Source organism: Mauremys reevesii, linkage group 11, assembly GCF_016161935.1.
Source record: "Mauremys reevesii isolate NIE-2019 linkage group 11, ASM1616193v1, whole genome shotgun sequence".
NCBI classification, from domain to species: Eukaryota; Metazoa; Chordata; order Testudines; family Geoemydidae; genus Mauremys; species Mauremys reevesii.
Genome location: NC_052633.1, coordinates 35,006,046 through 35,027,890, shown reverse-complemented (window position 1 = coordinate 35,027,890; position 21,845 = coordinate 35,006,046). Strand labels below are relative to the sequence as shown.

At 40.1% G+C, this 21,845-nt stretch overlaps 1 protein-coding gene across 9 annotated transcripts in view; it reads right to left on the bottom strand.

Annotated features, from left to right (window-relative positions):
* The window catches only part of PDE11A (phosphodiesterase 11A), a 219,773-nt gene that overhangs the window by 159,556 nt on the left and 38,372 nt on the right, over window positions 1–21,845 (bottom strand). For 3 of the 9 annotated variants that reach the window (XM_039494567.1, XM_039494564.1, XM_039494559.1), the window contains exon 2: window positions 18,251–18,409. In XM_039494567.1, the coding sequence (XP_039350501.1) occupies window positions 18,251–18,409 (159 nt within the window). Of the gene's footprint in view, window positions 1–15,169; window positions 15,244–18,250; window positions 18,410–19,961; window positions 20,061–20,314; window positions 20,406–21,175; window positions 21,560–21,845 lie in introns of those variants that run through there. The other 6 variants (XM_039494561.1, XM_039494563.1, XM_039494560.1 and 3 more) reach the window with 6 other exon arrangements.

The window sequence follows — 21,845 nt, the reverse complement described above, 5'->3', positions numbered from 1 at the left end:
CCTGGCCTATGCAGAAAGGGGCTTATGTGAGTTTCCCACAGTTGTTCAGTGAGTGATGAGAGGGATGCAAGGAGACAGAAAGACATACTTGTAGCATGGCAGTTTGCTTCTCACAACCTAGAGATGGAGGTAATTGGGCTGAATGTAGCTTACCAAAGTTTTTAAGGAAAGATTAAGTCGACCTTTTAAAGGAAAATAAACATTTAGGCTTTGTTTGTTTGTTTTGTTTTAATCTTTTGCTCTGGGCACTATGCATCTTTGCAGTGAATAAATACAGCTTTGTTTTGAAGAAGTTGGTTGAGAGTCACTTTAATCACTGTCAGGCTCCCAGGGGAGAAGAACTTGCGGGTACAAAACACAGTTGGGCCTATTGGGTTAACAGGGGTGATAAGCAGGGGGCTGCAACCCAAGGATCCTGGTTCAAACCCGGATGAAGGTAGCGATACCGGTCCTCAAAGGGGTGCACTCAAGAGGGACAAAAAGAGGTCTGAAGCACAGCCTGCTCTATAACTGCAACACCAGCCTTATACAAATTCTACTCTCCATTCATATTTTTTTTAGACAGGCAAGTAACATCACATTTGTTTTTTTTAAATTAACCCCCTCCTTCCCATTACTATGGCAAAGTAGGCAAGTGGCTACTTAATTTACATTAAGATTTTGCAAGATTGTACTTGTGACATTGCACTCCATATATTCAGGGGCGGCTCTAGGGATTTTGCCGCCCCAAGCACGGCAGGCAGGCTGCCTCCGGCGGTTTGCCTGCGGAGGGTCCGCTGGTCCCGCGGCTTCAGTGGACCTCCTGCAGGCGTGCCTGCGGGAGGTCCACCGAAGCCGCGGGACCAGCGGACCCTCTGCAGGCAAACCGCCGAGGGCAGCCTGCCTGCTGCCCTCGCGGCGCCGGCAGAGCGCCCCCCACAGCTTGCCGCCCCAAGCACGCGCTTGGCGTGCTGGGGCCTGGAGCCGCCCCTGCATATGTTTATGGAAATATGTTTATAAGTGTAAATATGATGTAACTGGAATATGCTTTATGCAAAAGGTCTCTTGTAAGATATCATTACAAAGCTTATAATCTACTGAGTGTGTTCATCTTATTTGTATGAATGTATCATTCTTGAATCTGAAAGTAGGAATATGAAATGTAATTCTGAGGTCCTATTGTAGTTATGCAAAGTGTGGGCGATTAATGGTGGTTTGGAATCTTGATGGCTCCCATTAACTAGGACAATTGGTTGCAGATGGCTCTGTTTACTTGTAGGACTTCCTGTGTACATGTGTGCCAGGGAGTGAGTAATGAAGTCTCACAGGACATGTGAACATTAAGTCCACATGAAACTGGAATCCATCTTTAACCCAGTGCTTTCCCATTGAGAAGGATGGGGGGGGGGGGGAACCCAGAGAGAGACAAAGGATTCCCGCTTTGTGCCAAAGCTGTATAAGGGGGTGGAACAGAACAAAGGGGTCCCAGTCATGTGGAATCCCCGGCTTTTCACCTAAGATGTCTGCTGGAACTAACAAGGGCTGTCCTGGGGGAAAGGATCGGGCCCAGAGTAAGAAAGAGTCTAGTCTGTGAAAGAAGCTTATTGGAACAGCACTGAGGGTGAGATTTACCTGTATTCAGTTTCTTAATGTATTAGGCTTAGACTTGCGTGTTTTTGCTTTATTTTAATTGGTGACTTACTTTGTTCTGTCTGTTATTACTTGAAACCACTTAAATCCTACTTTTTATTCTTAATAAAATCACTTTTTTTTTGTTTATTATTGAACCCAGATTAATACCTGGGGGAGCAAACAGCTGTGCATCTCTCTCTATCAGTGTTATAGAGAGCAGACAACTTATGAGTTTACCCTGTATAAGCTTTATACAGAGTAAAATAGATTTATTTGGGGTTTGGATCCCATTGGGAGCTGGGTGTCTGTGTGCTGGAGACAGGAGCACTTGCTAAGTCTGCAGCTTTGGGGGTGTGGTTCAGACCCTGGGTCTGTGCTGCAGCAGGCTTGTGTGTCTGGCTCAACAAGGCAGGGTGCTGGAGGTCCAAACTGGCAGAGAAAATGGGCTCAGAGGTAGTCTCAGCACATCAGGTAACAGTCCCAAGGGTCTGTGACTGAACCCATCACAGTATTATACAAAGTTCTGTTCAAGGACTGAAGCTTTCATAAGTACTGGTGTGAAGATCTTTGTTTTGATGATAAATGTATAGGGATAAACCTTCAATGAAGTAAGTTTCCAGACAAACTCCACTAATAATTAATTTGCTCACACACAGTTTTGACAAAGCATCCTAACATTAAATGTCCTTACTGGTGCCCCTGTCTGTATCACTAAAGTGCACAGGAAATTCTTTCTTTGCACACTTCAGTTATTCTGTCATACTTATATAAAGCATGCAACACTTTTCTGTTGCTGAAATACTAAACCATTATACATTATTATAAACAATGTGACTATTTCTGACAGCTCCAACATTGTTGTGGCTCTAAAAATGTAATCCTATTTATTTTAAAGTCTACTTAAATGTCTGCCTACCAAGGGAATAAGGTGAAGGGAATTATCATTAGCAATTTAATTGGCTAATTTACTTAAATGTTGGTTGAAGTTTTGGAATCTAATCTGGCTGCACAACAATTTGTATCCTTGTTGACTAAGTGTCGGAGGTGATCTGACAAGTTGTACTTCGTGTTCTATGTTCTTTCACTAATAGTATGACACTTCACAACATCCACAACCAATTATAGCACTCTGAAATCTTTCATAAGAACAACAACAGATTTTTATTTTAATTTTTGCTAAAATTAACATTCAGCAAAGCAGGCCAATTATGTTAATTGATGAACAAAACAGGGGCTTCTGTTGTGTTGTGGAGATGCAGAAACATCAAAATGTCAATGAGCAATGAGGTTCTGCCCTCGCTTTCAAAAGCAATTCTGGACATAGATGTCAGCTAGTGATACAATAGCAAGAACAATTCATTATAATTTCTTTCAGTGAAGTATTCCAACATAAGGTCCAAATCCTTCTTCGTCCCCCCAGGTCAGAGGAACAGAAGGAACAAGATGTTGGGACCCCATGAAGGGAAAGGTCCACATCAGTAGCATGGACTACCTTGTTCTGTCACCCTTAAAAACAAGGAAAAGACTGGTGGATTTACATCTACACAGATCCTTGGCCATTCGCCCACATAGAAGGGGACAATATCCATTGTGAAGTCTACTGCACCTTTACTGCTTTAATCATAGCCACTGAAACACTGCCACATCCCAGATGGAAAATTCTACAGACTACAGGCAGGAGTCTATTCCTTTGGTGAACAATTCCATTGATGGTACACAAAAATTCAAATCACTTGCAATTGTCCAAAACAATCAAAGATAATGAGGTTGTACAATGACTACCACGGTCCTAAATTAGCCTACAGAACCTTTTTTATTATAGGGAACTGTGACACTCTACATCTTGGGGGAGCACTCTGTAACCCCATTTTCAACATTGTATATAATTGTGATATTTCATATAAAGCATGCCTTATAAGGTATCATGGGAAAAGTTATGATCTACTGAAAAACACTGTTCTTTCTAAATATGTATATCATTAGTGCATATGAAGTTATGACATTGTGTTGTATGGTTGTCACTAAAATATGATGTGAGCTGGAGAGTCGCCCAGATATTAGATCCCCAGAGACAACAACCAGAGAGGTAACCAGCACCCGCGCGGGTGTCGAACAACCATCAACAGTCATTGTCCAGCAAGGGAGTTACAAGTCAATGACTCACTTGCACAAGGCCACACCAGGGGACTTGCTCAATTACACCTGTTGACTTAGCAATGCCCACCAGACATACCTGGACTCGTGTTCTCCAAACACATGGAATGAGGATATAAAATACAGGACGGAGGCCACATGGTTTCTCCTTTCTCCTCTCTCACCCAAACTGAAGGCAAAGAGCACACTGGAGTTGAGGAGACTGATCCCAGGCTAACGGAGAGCCTGCATATGAAAGACAATAACCAACCTGCAGTACCCAGTGGGGTGAGAAACTGCTTAGTCCAATTATTGCCTAGTCTAATAAGGTTGAGAATTTAGACTGCATGCTTATCTTTTAATTTTCTTGTGGTAGCTAGTCTGACTTTTTGCCTTTCATCATTTTAAAATCCATCTTTTGTAATTAATAAACTTATTCTAGTGTTTGCCCTTACCAGTGAGTTCAACTGAAGTGCCTGGTAAATCTGCCCAGGTTACAAAGGCTGGTGTCTATCCACTTTCCATTGAAGAAGTGGTGAACCAATTAATAAACACGCATTGCTCAAGAAAGGGCCTTGAGCAGTGCAAGAACTGTTGTATGAACATTTCACTCTGCCCCACGAAAGATGAGAAATTCACAGGAGATGTGAAATGCTAATTCAAAAATATATATCAAACCTTGTAGTTATTATGGAGAACAGCTATTGGTAACAGAGTAGACTGAATACCTCACTAAAAGACGAAATCATCCCAACAGACCCATGGGGCAGATCTTTTTTGCTGATTTATTTGAGAAGACTTACCTCAGTTGCTGCCCAGAAAAACAGTTTCTTTATATGCTCCTATAACTAGACATTGGTTTCAATACATAATTTTGTACTTTTTTTTTTCTAAAAGCGAGAGTGGCTTGGCCAAATGAATTTGGTTGGTTTGGAGTTGTTTTTTACTGGTGAAAATGAAGGCTAGTTGAAGTGCTAAATTAATTTCACCCATTACATGAGATAAGAGTACTTTTGTGCACTTAATAGCTTCAGACTATTATACAGACATCCAATCTTTGTGCCACCTCTGTGATGGTATGTATTTTGTGAGATTGATGTCAATTAAGAAGAAGACCTAGGCTTTGTCTATGATGGAAAATGTTACCAGCAAAAGTTCTGCTGATATGCTGCTACTGACAAAATATTTATATATCAAGAACAGTTGATCTATATAATATACTGTGAAGGAGCAGAGAGACTGCAGCCAGGCACAGCAGGGGTTAAAGAACACCTGTGGGCTCAGCTAGACCCGCCCCATTATACCTGTAACCAATGCCAGGCCTGCAGAGGGGAGAAAAGAAGGGAGCCTGGCTCAGTCAGGGGCTGACTGGTGAAGAGGCAGAAGCTCCCTGTATGTCTACCTAAAAACACAGACCTGCAACTCACCTGCCAACGCAGCCACTGGAGGCAAGTAAGTCTTCGCCAGCTAAGGGGAATCTATAGAGAAGCTCTAACTGTGGGGTAACTGGACTAGTGGGGCCTTGCCCCAAACTAAAAGGACTTGTATAGGGAGGAGGCCAGGAAAACAGGTCCTGAACACCCCATCCCACCCTCCCCCGTGGCTGGGAGAAAGATCCATCTCCCCTGTTTAGGGATTGAGCAACACAGGACCCAGGGCCGGGACCTGAAGGAGAAGGAGAGGTCGGATCCCCCTACAGCCCCCCTAACCAATGATCTAGACCAGGGGTCGGCAACCTTTCAGAAGTTGTGTGCCCGAGTCTTCATTTATTCACTCTAATTTAAGGTTTTGCGTGCCAGTAATACATTTTAACGTTTTTAGAAGGTCTATTTCTATGTCTATAATATATAACTAAACTATTGTTGTATGTAAAGTAAATAAGGTTTTTAAAATGTTTAAGAAGCTTCATTTAAAATTAAATTAAAATGCAGAGCCCTCCGGACCGGTGGCCAGGACCCAGGCAGTGTGAGTGCTATTGAAAATCAGCTCACGTGCCACCTTTGGCATGCATGCCATAGGTTGCCTACCCCTGATCTAGCCACTAGGCTGCCTGGCCACTGAGGGCCCTATCACACATCAATTAGGTAGTGCCATATCTGGTACTATAAGGCCTTGGCTACTTGGGAAAATTGATCAGAATGCCTACTGAGGAAAATGATCATAAAGTAATTATTCCTGGAGCAGAGTATTCAGATCTGATGCTATTCCAGAATAGTATATTCTGCAATAGCTATTCCAGTCAATTTCACTGTGTAGTCAAAGCTCAAGAGATTTAGCACAGCCTAGGTGAAAAGCTGTTTTGTGACATGCCTTCCCCTTCACTGACAAATCACAAACTGCTGTAATCGCTACTGTTTCTTCTTATTAATAGCATGTCATCTTCAAAAGAATCTAGAAACACTAACTTGGTCAACTGTTCCAATATTCATGAGTGATAGGTATTATCTTCATTTTATAGATAGGAAAACTAAGGCAGAATGATTAAATGACTTATTCAAGGCCACACTGGTGTCACAGCTTGGATCAGAACTCAGGACTTATAGTCCTTTTTCTGAGACCTCTAGACTACTCCTCTGTACACCTAAGGATAGTAAATATGGCTACATAGAAGTCAAGCAAAGGAGTTCTCTGACCTTTTGTAATATTTTCCTGAATTCACTAAGAGATTGTAGAACAACCTTTTGCATTAATTATTATTACCTTAGTCTTCCAGCTCAAACAGAAAAGTATGCTTGAGGTAACTTTAGTTCCAGTTGGGAAAATATGCTGAATAAATCCAGGCAGGAAAATAACTAAGGAACCCATTCCACGTTTGTCTGCAAGAACAAGGCCTCCTGAACCAATAATACTACAAAACTGACCATGTGTTTGGGCTGTACAGATCTGGAAAGTCTTCCCATAGCTAGATCTGCAACACCCTGATCTACCCAGCAGGCACAGTGGAATGTAGAATGATTTCTATTACCATCCGCATGCTTCAAAATCTGCAGACAATCTGAAGAAACACCCACAGATCCCCCCCTCACTAGTATGATTTAACTCTAAATCCAGCTGAGAACTTGATGATTAAATTCTTCTTTAAAAAAAAAAAAAAAGTTAATGTCTCTGTGAATTGATCCTTCCTTCTCAAAATTCTTCTGGAATTTTACTAAGACAAGAACATTAAGAGAATCCATAGTCAGGGTGATTTTGATAAAATGAACAATACTGAATTGCCAAGCAATAAACAAGGAAGCAGAGTTGCTTCTCTGTTAATGTTCCCAAATATCCTAGTGGACATAATTACTTAATGCTATTACATTCTGTACAACACTTCTCAAGAAAGGGTATTGATTTCCCATGTTAGGCGTACCACAATCATTTGTAATGTATTTACAACAGCTAGGCCTATTCCCACAAACTGCCAAACATGACAGTAAATACTCCCCATATGATCTCAAGCAATGGTATATAATCTGTGGCTTTCAGTTTGCAGCTGGTTTGTGGCCCCTCTTGTTTCTGCAGATTTTACTATATTTATAAATGAAAGCATAACCTCTCTAGTTCTTATGGGGTTGTGAAGAAAGCCCTCTTAATGTAAACCAATATAATGGTGTCTTCCTGAGCCTGTAGTCAGATAACTGGGCGGGTGGCAGAGGACACCCAGAGCTTCTGCACAGCAGGGGCCCCAGAAGCTCACAGGCGGCGTGGTGCCCTGGAGCTGGGAGGCATGGGTGGTGGGGGAGACCCCACAGCATTGAGCCGACCCCCAGGGTGGTGTGGGACCCTGCAGTTTCCCATTTTGTCACACATATTTTTAGTAAAAGTCACGGGCTTCTGTGAATTTTTCTTTATAGCCCATGACCTGTCTGTAACTTTTACTGAAAATGTGCGTGACAAAATCTTAGCCTTACTTATAACGGGGGCAATTACACTATTTCTCAGAAAAGAAAGCTAGCAAGCCTACTTAGACAGTCTGTCTTTGCTGGGAATAACACAGTGAAAGCAGGGAACTAGTCAGTCCAGCCACAAGGGAGAGAAAGCTGGGTCTCCATCCAAGAGAGGCAATGGTCAGAAGAGCCAGAAGCCTGAGAGTGGATGCCCTGATGGAGTACTGAGGGGACGTACAAGTGCAACTGCCCTGGACTTTGACAATTCCCGTCATCTGAGTGGGGTGTTGACTCTGAAGCATAGTGATGCGATTTAAATATCAATATGGCTAACTCTTGTACTACCAATTATTTTAGCAGAAAGATCTTGCCAGTAGGCCTATCCAATATGATTTAATGTCACAGAAATTACAGATAGTCTCTGGTATAAAACCTGTAGTCCCTCTCCTATACCAGGTTTCAATACAGCTCTGGAAGAGCAGAATACCAGTGAGATGGGTGGAAAGGAAGGGAATAGTGAGTTTAATTTATGTGGGAGGCTAAGCACATTCAAATGTTTCAGCAGCAGCCAGTCAGAGAAGCTTATGACAGATTCATACTCCATGGCTCTTAGCTCCAAAGGTGAACACTCTTTTCAAGTTAAGAAGTGCCTTCAGGTTCAAAATACCTGACAAAATATTATCTTAAACTGTGGAGGGATGAAGTGACCTTTGTTTGCAGCTAGTGGGGAGCATAGGCCTTTGTTAGCATTTGGAAGCTCTTTCATGGACAGGACTGCTTCAGAACAATAACTTTTCCCACTCTCTGAATGCCAACAAATGCTCATGAAACAAACATGCAGTGACCTTGTTCCTGTGCTGAATGGATCAAGCTGCCTCAATACTGTTTGATCAACAGCTCAGAATCTTCCAAAGAAACAAAGAGTTCAGCTTATTGGCAGACCTATTTGCATCCAAATCCAATGAAATGAAGCCAAGTTCAGCTTGAATTGATTTTATTGCAGTGCTCTGACCCAGAACAATACAAGTTTTATAAAGGAAACTTTAGGGCCTGATCCATCTCCCGCTGAAATCAATTGAAGGAAAGCTGCAAATTCAGCCCTAGGTACTGCAAAAGTTGGACTCACTGGTGTGAACCTGGCTTCAGCTTCTTCATGTAGCCAATTTAATTCTCTTGACAATAGTTATATATTTGCTGTAGGAGGGGGCTCAGTTAATGTATTTTATTTTCATTTGGTTTTTATTTTTTTTAAAGTACTTTACAAGATCTGTCTAATAGACTGTTACAGCTTTCCCAGACAGTTCTCACTTCAACACCCTCATCCTTCAAAAGTCTCTGTAATGTTTTGCTTTCCTTCTGCAAATTGTATCTCTTGTATTGGGATGTAGGCAACATACTGTACTGGCGTAACCACTTTTGAGGGGGTTAATTTTGAATTATACATTTCTGAATTGAACTGTTTTTCCACATACTTCAGAAAACCCTAGTAGGCGCTATTAGCAATGTAATACATGAACAGGAATGCAATCATTGTTTATTGCAATTGTGTGCAACATACATTTGCTTACATAATTTGTTTCTTATCTATCCCGGTATTCCTAATGTACCCAGTCCAGTGGTAGCTGGGTGATAGACTTTTCTACATCTTGGCTATATCAGTGTAGGGCCAGTGAGTCTCCCAGTCACAGTCTTCCCTCTCCTTTTAATTCCTTCACAGCTGAGTACTTCCATAAGTTAAAGGAACAATCCTATTTTGTCTTTGTATTTTGCCTTAGAACTAGCTACCTCTGTGTGTGGCTCCAGGAACAAGATCCCTGAGGTGGGCATCTAGGTGAGTGCAACAATTTACAGAAAACAAATTAGCAGTGTCAGAGTCTACCCTCACTTGAAACTGGGGGGTTTCAAAGTGAGGACCCGCATGTTTTCCCCCACCCCAAAATCCTAGGGTAGGTCTCCCCTTTGCTGCCACCATGTCATAGTCTCACCCCCACTTGGAGCTGTTGGGCTCCAATGTGAGGACCTGACTTGGTTTCCCTCTAAACTAAAATCCTAGTTTAGATCTAGTAAGCTGCCACCACTCAATCAGGAAATGTGGATTGAGACACAGTCCTTCCCCAAAATCCTAGGGGATTCCAAGAGCCCCAAATCCATGGAGTTCTTACACCCAGGAGAAATAAACCATTCCCCCTGCTTCCTCCCTTTTCCTAGGAGAGACACCGGGATCTACTACAGAGGGATACCTCCCCCTTCTCTTTCCCTGAGAATCCACCCAAGGAAAGACCAAACAAGTCCTTAATAGAAAAGAAAAGAATTTATTAAAGAATAAAAAGAAAATACAGAATCTCTATGAGTCCAAGCTGGACACTCATAGGGTGTAACCTTGCTAAGTTCTGGAGAGAATCCTCTCTCCTTCCTTTCTCAGTAAAAGCAATATCAGCAAACAGGAATAAAGAATTTCCTTTAGCAAACACACAATTGCAAATATAGAAAGCAACTCAAAAGACTAATTCGCCTTTCTAATTAATACTCACTATTAATTAGTAGAAACTACTCCAGGAGAACTTGGAGACATGACTGTTCTTTCTTAGATCCAAAAAAAGCACTCACAAAGAACACAGACAAAGGCTTCCCTCCACAGAGATTTAAAAAAATCTTGTCTCTGATTGGTCCTCTGGTCAGGTGGTCATCAGGTACTGCATGTTAACCCTTTACAGGTAAAAGAGACCTTAACCCTTAACTATCTGTTTATGACAAGCAGGAAAGGATTTTTTTTTTATCTGTTACTTGTTAGTCACCAGTGCAGCCCATGGTATTGAAAAAAAAACACAAAAGTGGGTGAGGGGTAGCGGAGCCATTAAACTGAGTATTGGAAATTCTGGGGAGGAACAGGTTTCATGTTATTCCTGATAAAAATCCTAGTGAATGAACCATATCAACGTGGCATAAACTGCTGCCTGGATGCTGAATATTGTTACCAGATTTGCCCGTTACTTTGGGGTATGCTCATTTATTAGGGTTACTCTTCTCTCCCTTCTGCAAGTTCCTTCCCATGGAGCTATCCTGCAGGACCTAGGTTCCCCAGGGCTGGGGTTTTCCAGCCCCAGAATCAGACGAACATACACCCATAAACAGAGCATGTCTGAGAGGACCAGGTTAATCAGCACTCCCAGGCTGACTCCTCATATGCCCCTGGACTCAGCAGGCTGGGTCAAACAGCACTTTCAAGCTGTCACCCTCATATGCCATGGGCACCGCACTGGCACAGAGTACGCCTGTGCAGGCTAGCTCAAGCAGCACTTTCAATCTGCCACCCTTCTATGCTACAGGTTCAGTACGTTCCTATCCCCCTTTCACGTTACAATTGTTCTGGCAGTAACCCACTTGACGAGCAAACCCCACAGGATTTTTGGGCGCTGCAGGGATCTTTAGCTTAGGTATGAGAAGCGCTGCTGCAGAGCAAATGGGGAAGCCAAAAAACACCCACAAGAGGGGAGAGAGAGAGAAGCAACCAGCTTAACCATGGAAGTTATTTATTGCCAGGTAATAACCATACAAGGGGAGCCAAACAAAAAAAAACAGTTATAATATTAAATTTAACTTAAATTTGATTATAAAAGTCAGGTTTTAAAAAACTATAACTGATCACACAAGTCAGGGTCAGAAGGCTATACCTAGAGAGCTGGGTTCTCACTACTCCGTGAAGCTTGATTTGTTTGAGGTTCCCAGGTGGTGGCAGTAGCTAAGGGTCCAGAGTGCTGGAGACAGGCAGAGCCCCCAGCACGATCAGTCAGGAGAAGATGAAGTCCCAATGGAACTGATGCAGATTTTGGATCGAAGTATCAGAGCACTTACTTGTGTATGGGTAGGGGGTTTTGTAGGGAAAGAACAATGGTTCAAGGGAGAACACTAGATTTGTTTATGGGTAAACTGATGGCTTAAAGGAGAATACTGAAGTTGTTTTGTTCAGGTTCAACAATTGGAACTGCTCATTCCTGTCTATGGGCGGTGTTCCTGCCAGGGAGCTCACAAAGCAATTAGGCAGCTTCAGTATTTTGGATACCAATAAAAGATTTATTACTAGAATTGGTCTGATAACTGCTGAGCTGGGTGTGCACAGGTGTGGATTCATTAACCTCTGGAGCAGAGATCCCCCATCATACAGTGCTCCCCTGCTTGTCTGGTCCCAGAATTCAGTGCGGTTCTTGCCTTGGAATCTCTGTTCTCCATTCTGTATGCTAATGGCGCTGCCTTCCTGTCCCATCCTTGATGCCAATGAGGTTAGGGGCATTTCCTTAATCCTGTCACCCTTGTCTGGAGGGGTTTAGGTGTGTCTTCCACTGCCTTTTCATTGCTTTTTGTAAGTCTCTTTCTTCTATTCGGCTTTGGTTCAAGCAGAGGCTGGGGGGGAGGTCTTTTGTGAGTCAGACAGGCTGGTACTGCGCCCTGGTTCCCCAAGAACACAGAGTTGATAGGTAACAATATGCAGTGCTTAATATGTGGACACTATACAAACAGCCAAATCCTGCTCATCTTCCTCCCTTGCGTGATCTCACTGCAGTCAAAGGACCTATTTCCTTTCAGTAAGTAAAACAGAATTTAGGCCAAACTGGAAATGGTCCACTATTCTCCTGTACCTGCTTCACTCCTTTAAATCTAGGAGAATGTCAAGGCTGAACAGAACTGAGCCCCTAGTTAAATGAATGTGTGATTGCTACTATCCTATACACTTCCTTAATGCAATAATTGATTTATTTTGCTGTAACATCTGAAGACTATTTGGAAAACTAGAAATGAACATAAAGGAGCATTCAGTATTCTAAATCGTAAACTTTCAAACTTTTGCTATGATTAGTAATCATAATTATCTGGTGAGAGACTCATGTCTAGAATGTGAAAAGATTATACCAGGACAATACCAGAAATACAAACAGAGTAAAGAGATCTTTTCAGATGCTTTGTTTCTTGCCATGCCTTCTCATGCAACCCATTGTTCCATATTTGAAAAATAAATTTTACAATTCTAATTTAATATCAAATATAAACCACTGTGAAAATAAGTAAAAGTAGTAAATGTCAGCCTCTTTTCCTAAAAAGTTACCAAACACAATAAAACATGCCATAAAAAGGTAGTGGCCTCTGCTCCAGCCTTACAAATGTAATAAACATGCTCTTGCACACAAAGCAATCTACTTTTTATTCATATTAAATTAGAATTGCTCTGCAGCAAGGAGCTCTGGCTGAGCACTGGCCACTGAAGAGGCCAAAAACACCAGAGGAAATTTCAGGAGGTAGGATATTCTCCTGCTGCCAGTGACTGACAGGTCTGGTTCTGCCTATAAGCCCAAAGCACGCTGAAGTACCCCTGTAAGGGATCTGGGACCTTAGCACAACGAAGGAAAGAAATGTATTGCGCACTAGAGAACATACATTATGTATGGAAAATTCACTCTGACACTATTAATGCTATATTATTCTCACAGCTGCCATAGATTTCACTGAAATAGGAAATTGAACATTTGCCGTGAAAACAGAATTTCACATTTTTCAGAGAGATGTTATAGCATTCCACCAGCTTACATATTGCAAATTATAAACGTGATTGCACCTTGGGGGCTTTAATAATTCCACACATTTTGTTATATTTTATTGCTGCTAACTTTCTGAAAAGAACTAAGAAAAATACAAAAAACAATGCTAGCATCTAGTTAATTCTAATAGAAAAATATCATTTTTTTCTGTTGAATCAAGACACTAATCACCACAAATCTCATTTCATCACACAATTTAGTCTTCAGGTTTTGAAAAAGACTTTCTTAAATGCTGTATTTAATTCTGAGAGAAAGAAAAACACAAAAGGGAAAAACATACTTTGTTATGTGGGTTTGTTTCTTTACTATTTCATTTTAAGAATGTTATGATAAATCTCATTTTCAGGATTAATGACATCATATAGCTGAATTTAGTTCATTTGCATACGGGAATCCAATAACTAGGAATAGGCAAACCAATCCTTAAGCAAGAACCAGTCTGCACACCTTCCTTTTCTCTTGTGAATCACCTGAATGTTCAGAAACAGCACTTCCCTGTTCTCTTCCTCAACTTTAACGAATCCCCCTGCCTTTGCTGATACCATAACAAAGCTTGCATGCTAAATGTTCTTTCAAAATCTCATGTACTGTGTGTGGCTTCGTAAATGTGTCTAATGCATTTGAGGTTACCACTGCCTGAGGAAACTCAAGAGCACCTTATGAAATCTAAGCTCTATTATAGGACATTATTTAGGGACATTCCCAATTATGTTTTCATTTATTTTTCCTTAGAGTCTATGTGTGAGGGAGCCCCTTTAATGTATTCTGGAAGAGATCTGACATACTGTCTTAGAATTCTAATGCTTTTTTGAATGACTAGTAAAAAGGTAGCAAAAAAGAAATAAACAAATTACACTGATTTTGCATGACCTCTAATAGCCAAAAAACTGAAGGCAAATACAATGGCACAATCCAAGAAATTGGTATTAAATATTTATATCCATCTACATGCAATATACAATTCACATTCATGAAGTTGATAGTTTGCCAGTTGTACCTATGGATAATTGTATGTACTATTGATTAAATGTAACATAAAAAATTATAGGCCCAATGTTAAAAGGGCAACTGCCTTTATGCAGGAACAATTTGCTCCCACAAAAATGGTTGTGAACAAACGGGAGACTGGTTAGAGGCTCTTAAAAAAACAAAACAAAAAAAACCCCTTGCAGTTGAGTTTTCAAGCAGCTATTGCTTCTTTAATTCAGTTGTGTCTAAGCATTGTAACATATAGGGCCAGATTTATAATGTACATTTACTGAATTTATGCAATATGGCCAAGATTTTCAAGAATGAATAGCAACTTTGCCTCTAATGATGGTTGCCCAATTTGTGAAACTTTAAGTGAGCTTGATTTTCAAAAAGGGCTGAGTATCTATACTCTCAGTATCTATACTCTGGGCCCCTTTAAAAGGTATCTCAAATTGAGCAGCCAAAAATTGAGGTCCCGAAGTCACAAGTCGCTTCTGAAAATCTTTGCCCAAAGAACTAGAGCACTGTATTATCATTTGTTCAGATACGTGATTTTTGTAACGTACAGGGGGAAAAAATTAGTTTGTAAGATTGCCACATGAGGAAAAATGATCTTCAGGGCAGAGCTGGAATGTTTTCTCCTTCTTGCCATAGCTGGTGCTGCTGACCAAGACAGGAATGTTGCTCTTTTCCCTGTCACTCCCACGCACTGAAAAGAAAACAACTAACGGGCAGTACATCTCAATTACATACATCCACTGCAGTGAATGTTTTATGTGGTTTCCTGTATATAAAATTACTAACATGACAAACGGTGGCTACGGGTGAGGCGCAGCCAGTGGCAAATGATATTTATATATTTAAAAAATTAAAGACACACATCTCTAAATTATTTGGAACCTTCAAACTGTGCATGTTGTTAGCTATATAACAATGGAAATATTTTATGGTTAACCTCCTCTATCTTTCACTTCTTCTGTTGGTTGTTGTACTCACTTATTGTATCTTGTCTTAAATTGGAACATTGGTGTCCAAATTCCAGTTTTTCAGACTGGTCAAAACAGTGACATCTGAATGAAAACCAAAAGCCAGAAGCTTAATCCAAGAGTTGCCAGTCAGCTCAAATAGGCACAAGATTAAAAAATAAAATTGAAAGAAATTTAAAACAAAGTAAACATAATGGATACACTTACATCTGCTGGAGAGGAAAACAAATGAGATTGAGAACAAACAAACTCCTGGTTTACAAAACTGACGTACTTCAACATATCTACTGGACTGTCTCCAGCTGGTGGCAAGGAGGCACCATAATCTCTCAGAAATACAGAGAAATTGCTGTTCACACATGTTTCTGAAAAAGGCATCTGACAGCTATTATCAGTTGCAAAAATAACAGCTATTCCTCCCTCTCTCATCTTTAATATCTAGCCAGTTATTAGTTTACACTGACATTTTCCCTCCTGGATTGCCGTAAGATTCCAAGACATAAAGATACCTCAGAAAGGCAATAAGTTTCTAATTACACCCCGTACACACCAAATCAAAGAGACGCTGATGCTACTGACAGACATTATTCATATTAAAATCCATATTATTATCCTCATTAGTCACATATCAGTACTTAGGATGACTCCCCTTTTTTCAGCAACAATTATATTTCTGTGCACTGTACTCTAGACATATATTTTATATTGAACAAACAACACTGACTTTAAAAAGGAAACATACAGTACTATACCTACACACAATTACTAGAAATCATTTTTGATTTATGCAGTATTTCACACAGTACACAACTTATATTGTTTCGGTTTCCTAATTCATTTCACTCATGTCATATCATCCTTCATTCTGGAAACTATCACCACCTATTTAGGAGATAAGCCAAGGATGCAGGAATTTTTCTTTACAACAGACCTTATTATTTATCCTGCAGTAAATACAATACTTCCTCTTATTATCATTGCACAGTAATTCAACACATATATTATGCTACCAATGGCACTACCATAGAATACTCAACGTTTCTAGATAATAAGCTCTTCAGGGCATGATCTGTACCACAGCCAGTGGGCGCGGAGAGAAGAGGGGGCTGGCTCGATCCTGATGAAACACACACGCACACGCACACACCCCCCTCTCTCCCCATTACTAGGTTAGCTGCTATTTTATCCACTTCATCCCTTTCCACTAACTTGCCTGCCTCCTAATTCTCTACGTCCCACCCACTCTTCTGACCCATTCACATTTTCCCTCCATGCTCTCACATAGATTTCTCATTTGCATGCACTCCCCATATTTTCTCACCCTTTCTGCTCACAGTCTTTTACCCCTCAGTTCTCTCTCCAGCCCCTTGAGCTCCCTCCTATGCTCCACGTTTCCCTGCACACGCGCACACTTTCTCCTTCTAGCCCTCTCTGTCCCTGCAAATCACCTTATCCTCATAGTGTTCCTCTTTGCCTCCAGACATCACAAGTGGGTGTCATCTTCCCCTAAGGTAAGCTTGGCTTCATTCCGTTTGGGAAAAATGTAAGGTAGTGGTCATCTTTGCTAAGAGCAGCCTGAAGTTTCTCCTGCACAGGCTGTGTAGGTATTTTATGACCTCAGTCCCACTGAGAACACTGAGGGATGGTGAACCATTGACAAAAACAGAAACTAATGAGGGTGAAAAGTTGTCAGTGGGTGCCTCTTCGTCCACATATCAAAGCACAAGGCACCTTCTAGACTACTACATTTTAAACAATCTTGAGTCCATGCAACTCCAAAAATGGAAATCTATGGAGACAGTTTCATGAAGGAATATCAATATGTATCACTAGAGGAAGAATGGAGTGTGTTTGGTCTGTAGCTATATTATAGAAACCACAAACAATTACTTTTTCTTCCTCTAGCATTAAAATATTGTATATTTAAATCTGCTTTCTGTTGTACTACAAAACTACACATCTTGCCTAACAAGCAGCAACCTTTTTGTTAACCTTTTCAGGATTCACTCCCTCTCTAAGGCCTTGTCTACACTAGGAAATTGTTCCTAAAATTTCCCACCACTGCTATCACTAGTGCAGCTCCACCAGTGAGAATTCTAGTGTGGACAAAATCCTGGTGGCCAGTGGCATTTTGAGCAATGTCATGAAGACTTGCTCAGTGGGGTTACAGGATGCTTAACACTAGGCACCCAGAATACAACTACTCCCATCAGTAGCACTGAACCAATGATAGCAGTACTGGGAAATCTTAGCAAACAGTGTCTAGCATATACATAGTCATAGGATCATGTCAAAAAGACAAAATTTACTATAAGATAAAAAGATCATTAATAATAAATGCCCTTCAAATTAATATGGCTATTTAAAGCAACTATTCTGATTAAATTTAAATACCAGTAGTCTAAGCAAATGTGTGTTATTCAAAAGCTATTCATATTTCTGTTAAGTTCTTGGCATCTAAAGCTCTGAAATACTTTTGTTAATTTTGCATCAGTAATTATGGGTAATCATATTTTCTGGAATCACAGGTTAACATAATGAGACAATGTACCATCAACTGTGGTGATGATGCCAGACATGTTCCTACATCAAGTCTTTATGAAGTAAATGAAAGATCATATACACGAACTCTGGTTTTCTTGAAAAATGCTAATGATAATAGTAGAACACTAGGCCTTGACCTCATGAACTAAGAAACAGTTAGCACTGAGCTCATTGCTGCTGTGGGGCTACAATTATATTCACTTCATCACAAGGTTGGGGAGAGCAACACTTTGTTATTAGTTCTACCAAGACATTTATGGAAGAGTTGAGAAAACAGATTCTCAATTAGAAAGCCTGTCTAGATTGTTGAAGCAAGATACAAACTGATCATCTTACAATATGAATACATCCAAAACTTACAATAAATACATGAGAAACAAAGGTAGGTAGTAAGTTATCTCAATGTGATCTTATTACCACAGAGAAAAAGTTCATTCATTATTAATAAGGTGGGTAACTCGCACAAAATTGGAGAATTGATCCTTAATAGTGGAAAGATTCTCTCAAGCTACTATGGAAATGAAGCACACAAAATAAATAATCTTACTTTTTCATCGTCGTCAGTAAAAGGAGCACCTCCAGGAGTTTTATTTATTGCTTGGGCAACACCAATAATCTCTCCATCGTTGTTTCTTATGGGCATGCACAACAATGACTTTGTCTTGTATCCAGTCAGTTTGTCAATCTCATCATTAAAGCGACGATCCTACACAAGGAAATAAGGGAAGTATTAACATGTGCGTCTTACTTTTCTGAGTTTTCTTCAAGGAGAGAAGTTCACTGAATATTTTCTTCACTCAATGTCTTTTTTTTAACAATGACATTATATTGGTACCTTATTCCCTACCTATTACCATAGCATACCTAATTGTCGTTTTCCATAGTTAATATAGTGCAAGAGCTAAGTTTTCTTATAAGGCTGTTCCAAGTACTGGGTATAATACACCCTTGTGCAGAGGGTCAGTGTGAGACCTATGCATCACTTAAGCATTCAAAACGGGATACGGGGTTGACTTCATCCTTAAAGAGCAGAATAGAAGACCCCAAGAGGAGAATGGGAGAAGAAAACACAAGAAGCACTAAAGAGAAAAGCTTGTAACAGTAGAGCAGAGATGTGCCTTTGAGACAGAAGCCAGAAGCATCATCTCTTTGTACTCCAACATCCCCTTATATTTCTTCTCTCTTTCTCATTTGCCCTTGCTTCAGGATGAATTACCTCTCTTTCATCTCCCAATACAAAAACGGAGCTGTTGTCTTCTTCCTGCTCCTCCTCTTCAGATGAAGAGGGTGTTCTGACTCTCTCCCTCTGCCTCAGCAGCTTCCACCATTCTGGGTTCATATTCCTCAGTGATTCCCAACATGCTTAAGAATTGGGTACTCCTGTAATTCACTCACTCTGCCTTCCGTAGGATCAGGCCCTGAATATTTTTCTCTTAATCTCATTAATTTATAGTAAACTTATCATAATTGTTATATGTAACGATATCAGGTAACTAATGTCTGACAGAAGTGCCATTTTCAAGTTGGCCCTTTAAGCTTCTGTTTGCAGCTTGCCATATTCAAACAGCATTATGAGTTATGAAACAGAGACCATCTGAACAGAACAGTTGTTCAGCAATGTAAGATTAGCTACCAATATTTTCAAAGTGGTACATAGGGCTTTAGCCACAATTAATGCCCAACCAAATCCCTCTGGAGCACTCAGAAAATGTAGGGGCAAATACCTTGTTCACCTGAATGGTCTTAAAATACAGTATCCATTAATTGGCTTCCTTTTCCCTTTAATTTGTAGAGTTCCAAGGGGTATGTTTTCAGTGTAGAGTGCAGGGATTTCACAGCACAACTCTCATTAATGTTAATGGGAGCAGTGTGACTGAATCTTTACAATGAAAATGCACCCCTAAGCATTACATGCAACTAGTAATTATTTATTCAAGCAATTTGCAAAATTAATTTCTTGCCATTTTGTTTATTTTTACTTTATGCAGACCAAGTATTCTGTCTTACATTTATATAAACCAGGTATTTATTCATATTAAAATGGGAGTGGAGAATGTATTTTTAGTATTAAATCACACTCTCATCAATCCACTGACATTTAGTTTTTATACCCTAGAATTTCATGAACTTCTGTGTTATTGAATGTTTGTATATAATTTCCAGATCATAAAGTGAATAAAATTAGTAAGATTCCCAGAGGAAGTCATATAAAATGTGTACTTTCTCTGAGAAATTTGGATAATGTATTTAATGCTTACCTGAATCTACATTATGAACAGAAGGGACCTCTCAAAACAGGATGATAGAAATGAAGTTATGACTTATTTTTAAATCCAAGTAACGCAGGAATTCAAGTAACAGGCAGCATACTAAACAATAAATATACCAAAATCAAAATGCTAAAATTTCATCTATGCCAAAATATTTGTAAGTATTTTTGTACTATTAATTTTTTACCTAAGCTAAGCATGTCCACTAATCCTCATTAAAGAAGGATGTACATGAGAGCTAAATCTCTGCTAAAATTTGTCACTTCAGAGCACTAGAAGAAGACTTCAACTTTCAAGATTGAAATTTCATAATAGAGACTAGAATTGTTTTTATGGCTCACAATTTGTTGTTGTTTTTCTACAGGGAAGAACTGCTTTGTTTTGTTCCGATTCCAGGTGGGGTCAGAATGGTGAACACATAGTACTATCTCCAAGAGGCAGTGAGATACACCAGTGATGTGTGAGGCACAAATACTTGAACAAAAGAAATTAACAGACACAAAGTGCACGTCCACAGTACCTCACTCACTACAGGGATGTAACAACTGTGAATCAAATATAATTAGGAAAAAGATATTAAGGGTCTATAAACCAACTAAAGTTTAATCTTCATTACAAAATAATTTAATGACTGTACAGAACATTCTTTCTGAAGGAGTTTTCTGATGAAGATAAAATATCTAATTAATAGTGCTAGGCAATGTATGCACGCTGGACCATGTGGGTATTTCACTAATAACCTGTGCATGGTTTTCCTTCCCCAAAGATCGAAGTTGCTAATTTTGGCCCAAATCATCTTTGGTTTTTTTTACATTACATTGATCCATACATTAAGGAAGTTTTGGCATGTTACATGAGATCTAATATTCAGAATGGGATTAGAGGGATCTGTAATACAACATCAAATGTTTCTAGAGAGCAGAGATTTAAACATATTTAGACTTTTCCATGTAGGATTCACAGTGCATATTCAGATTGTAACTTCTGCAGAGCTGCACCTTGACTTCTGATTTCTCCTGTAATGGGCCAAATACATTTTGGCACTACATAAGGAATAATAAAAAAGATATAGATCTGAATTATCTAGTACATTTAACAATATTTCTGGTCTCATATGACAAAAAGATTAATTCACTGATAATCATACTAATGTAAAATGTTTGTACTAAAAGACATCATGCTCCACTGTATTTCGCACTTACAAGTGAGTAGTGTAAATTCCTTTCCTTTATGGAAAAGCTAAATTCAAGCTGGAAGAAATTCATCCAGGTGCAGAAAACCTTGTGACTGCGTGTATCAATCCCTCACTGGCAACTCGGAGATTAACAAACTGTTGTGGGCCCAAGAAGCCACGCCCCCTTTCTCTTGCTGGACATGCTCCTGGTGGAGGGAACATATACAAAGGAAGTGGCTCAGTTCAGTCTGGACTGGCTGAGGAGGAGACTAGACGTGCCACCTGCAGGCTCCTACCAAGAAGCTGCCGAGACACTCCAGACTGCCAAGGCAGAGTATTCTGACTACACCGCAGAGAACCAATTGACTGCAGGGACTGAAGGGGACGCCAGGTCACTGTCAGCAGAGGAGATTGTTGTGTATTTGGATGTCATGGTAATAGAACCTTGTTGTTGCTATGGCAACTGAGTTAGATTATTAGGGGATAGCCCAGCCAGTTTTGGCTGGTTTGGTTAGTTCAGTGTCTGGCAATAAATGGCTGCTTTTAAGGTTTACAGCTCTCTGTGTCTCCAGTGATTTCTTCCTAAAACTGCTGCCCCAAGGATACGACAAAGTGGCGACGAGGATGGGATTCCTATGCTGCCCCAGCAACAGAAGGAAGTAGAAGTCAAAGTACACAAAAAAAAAAAACCAAAAAAA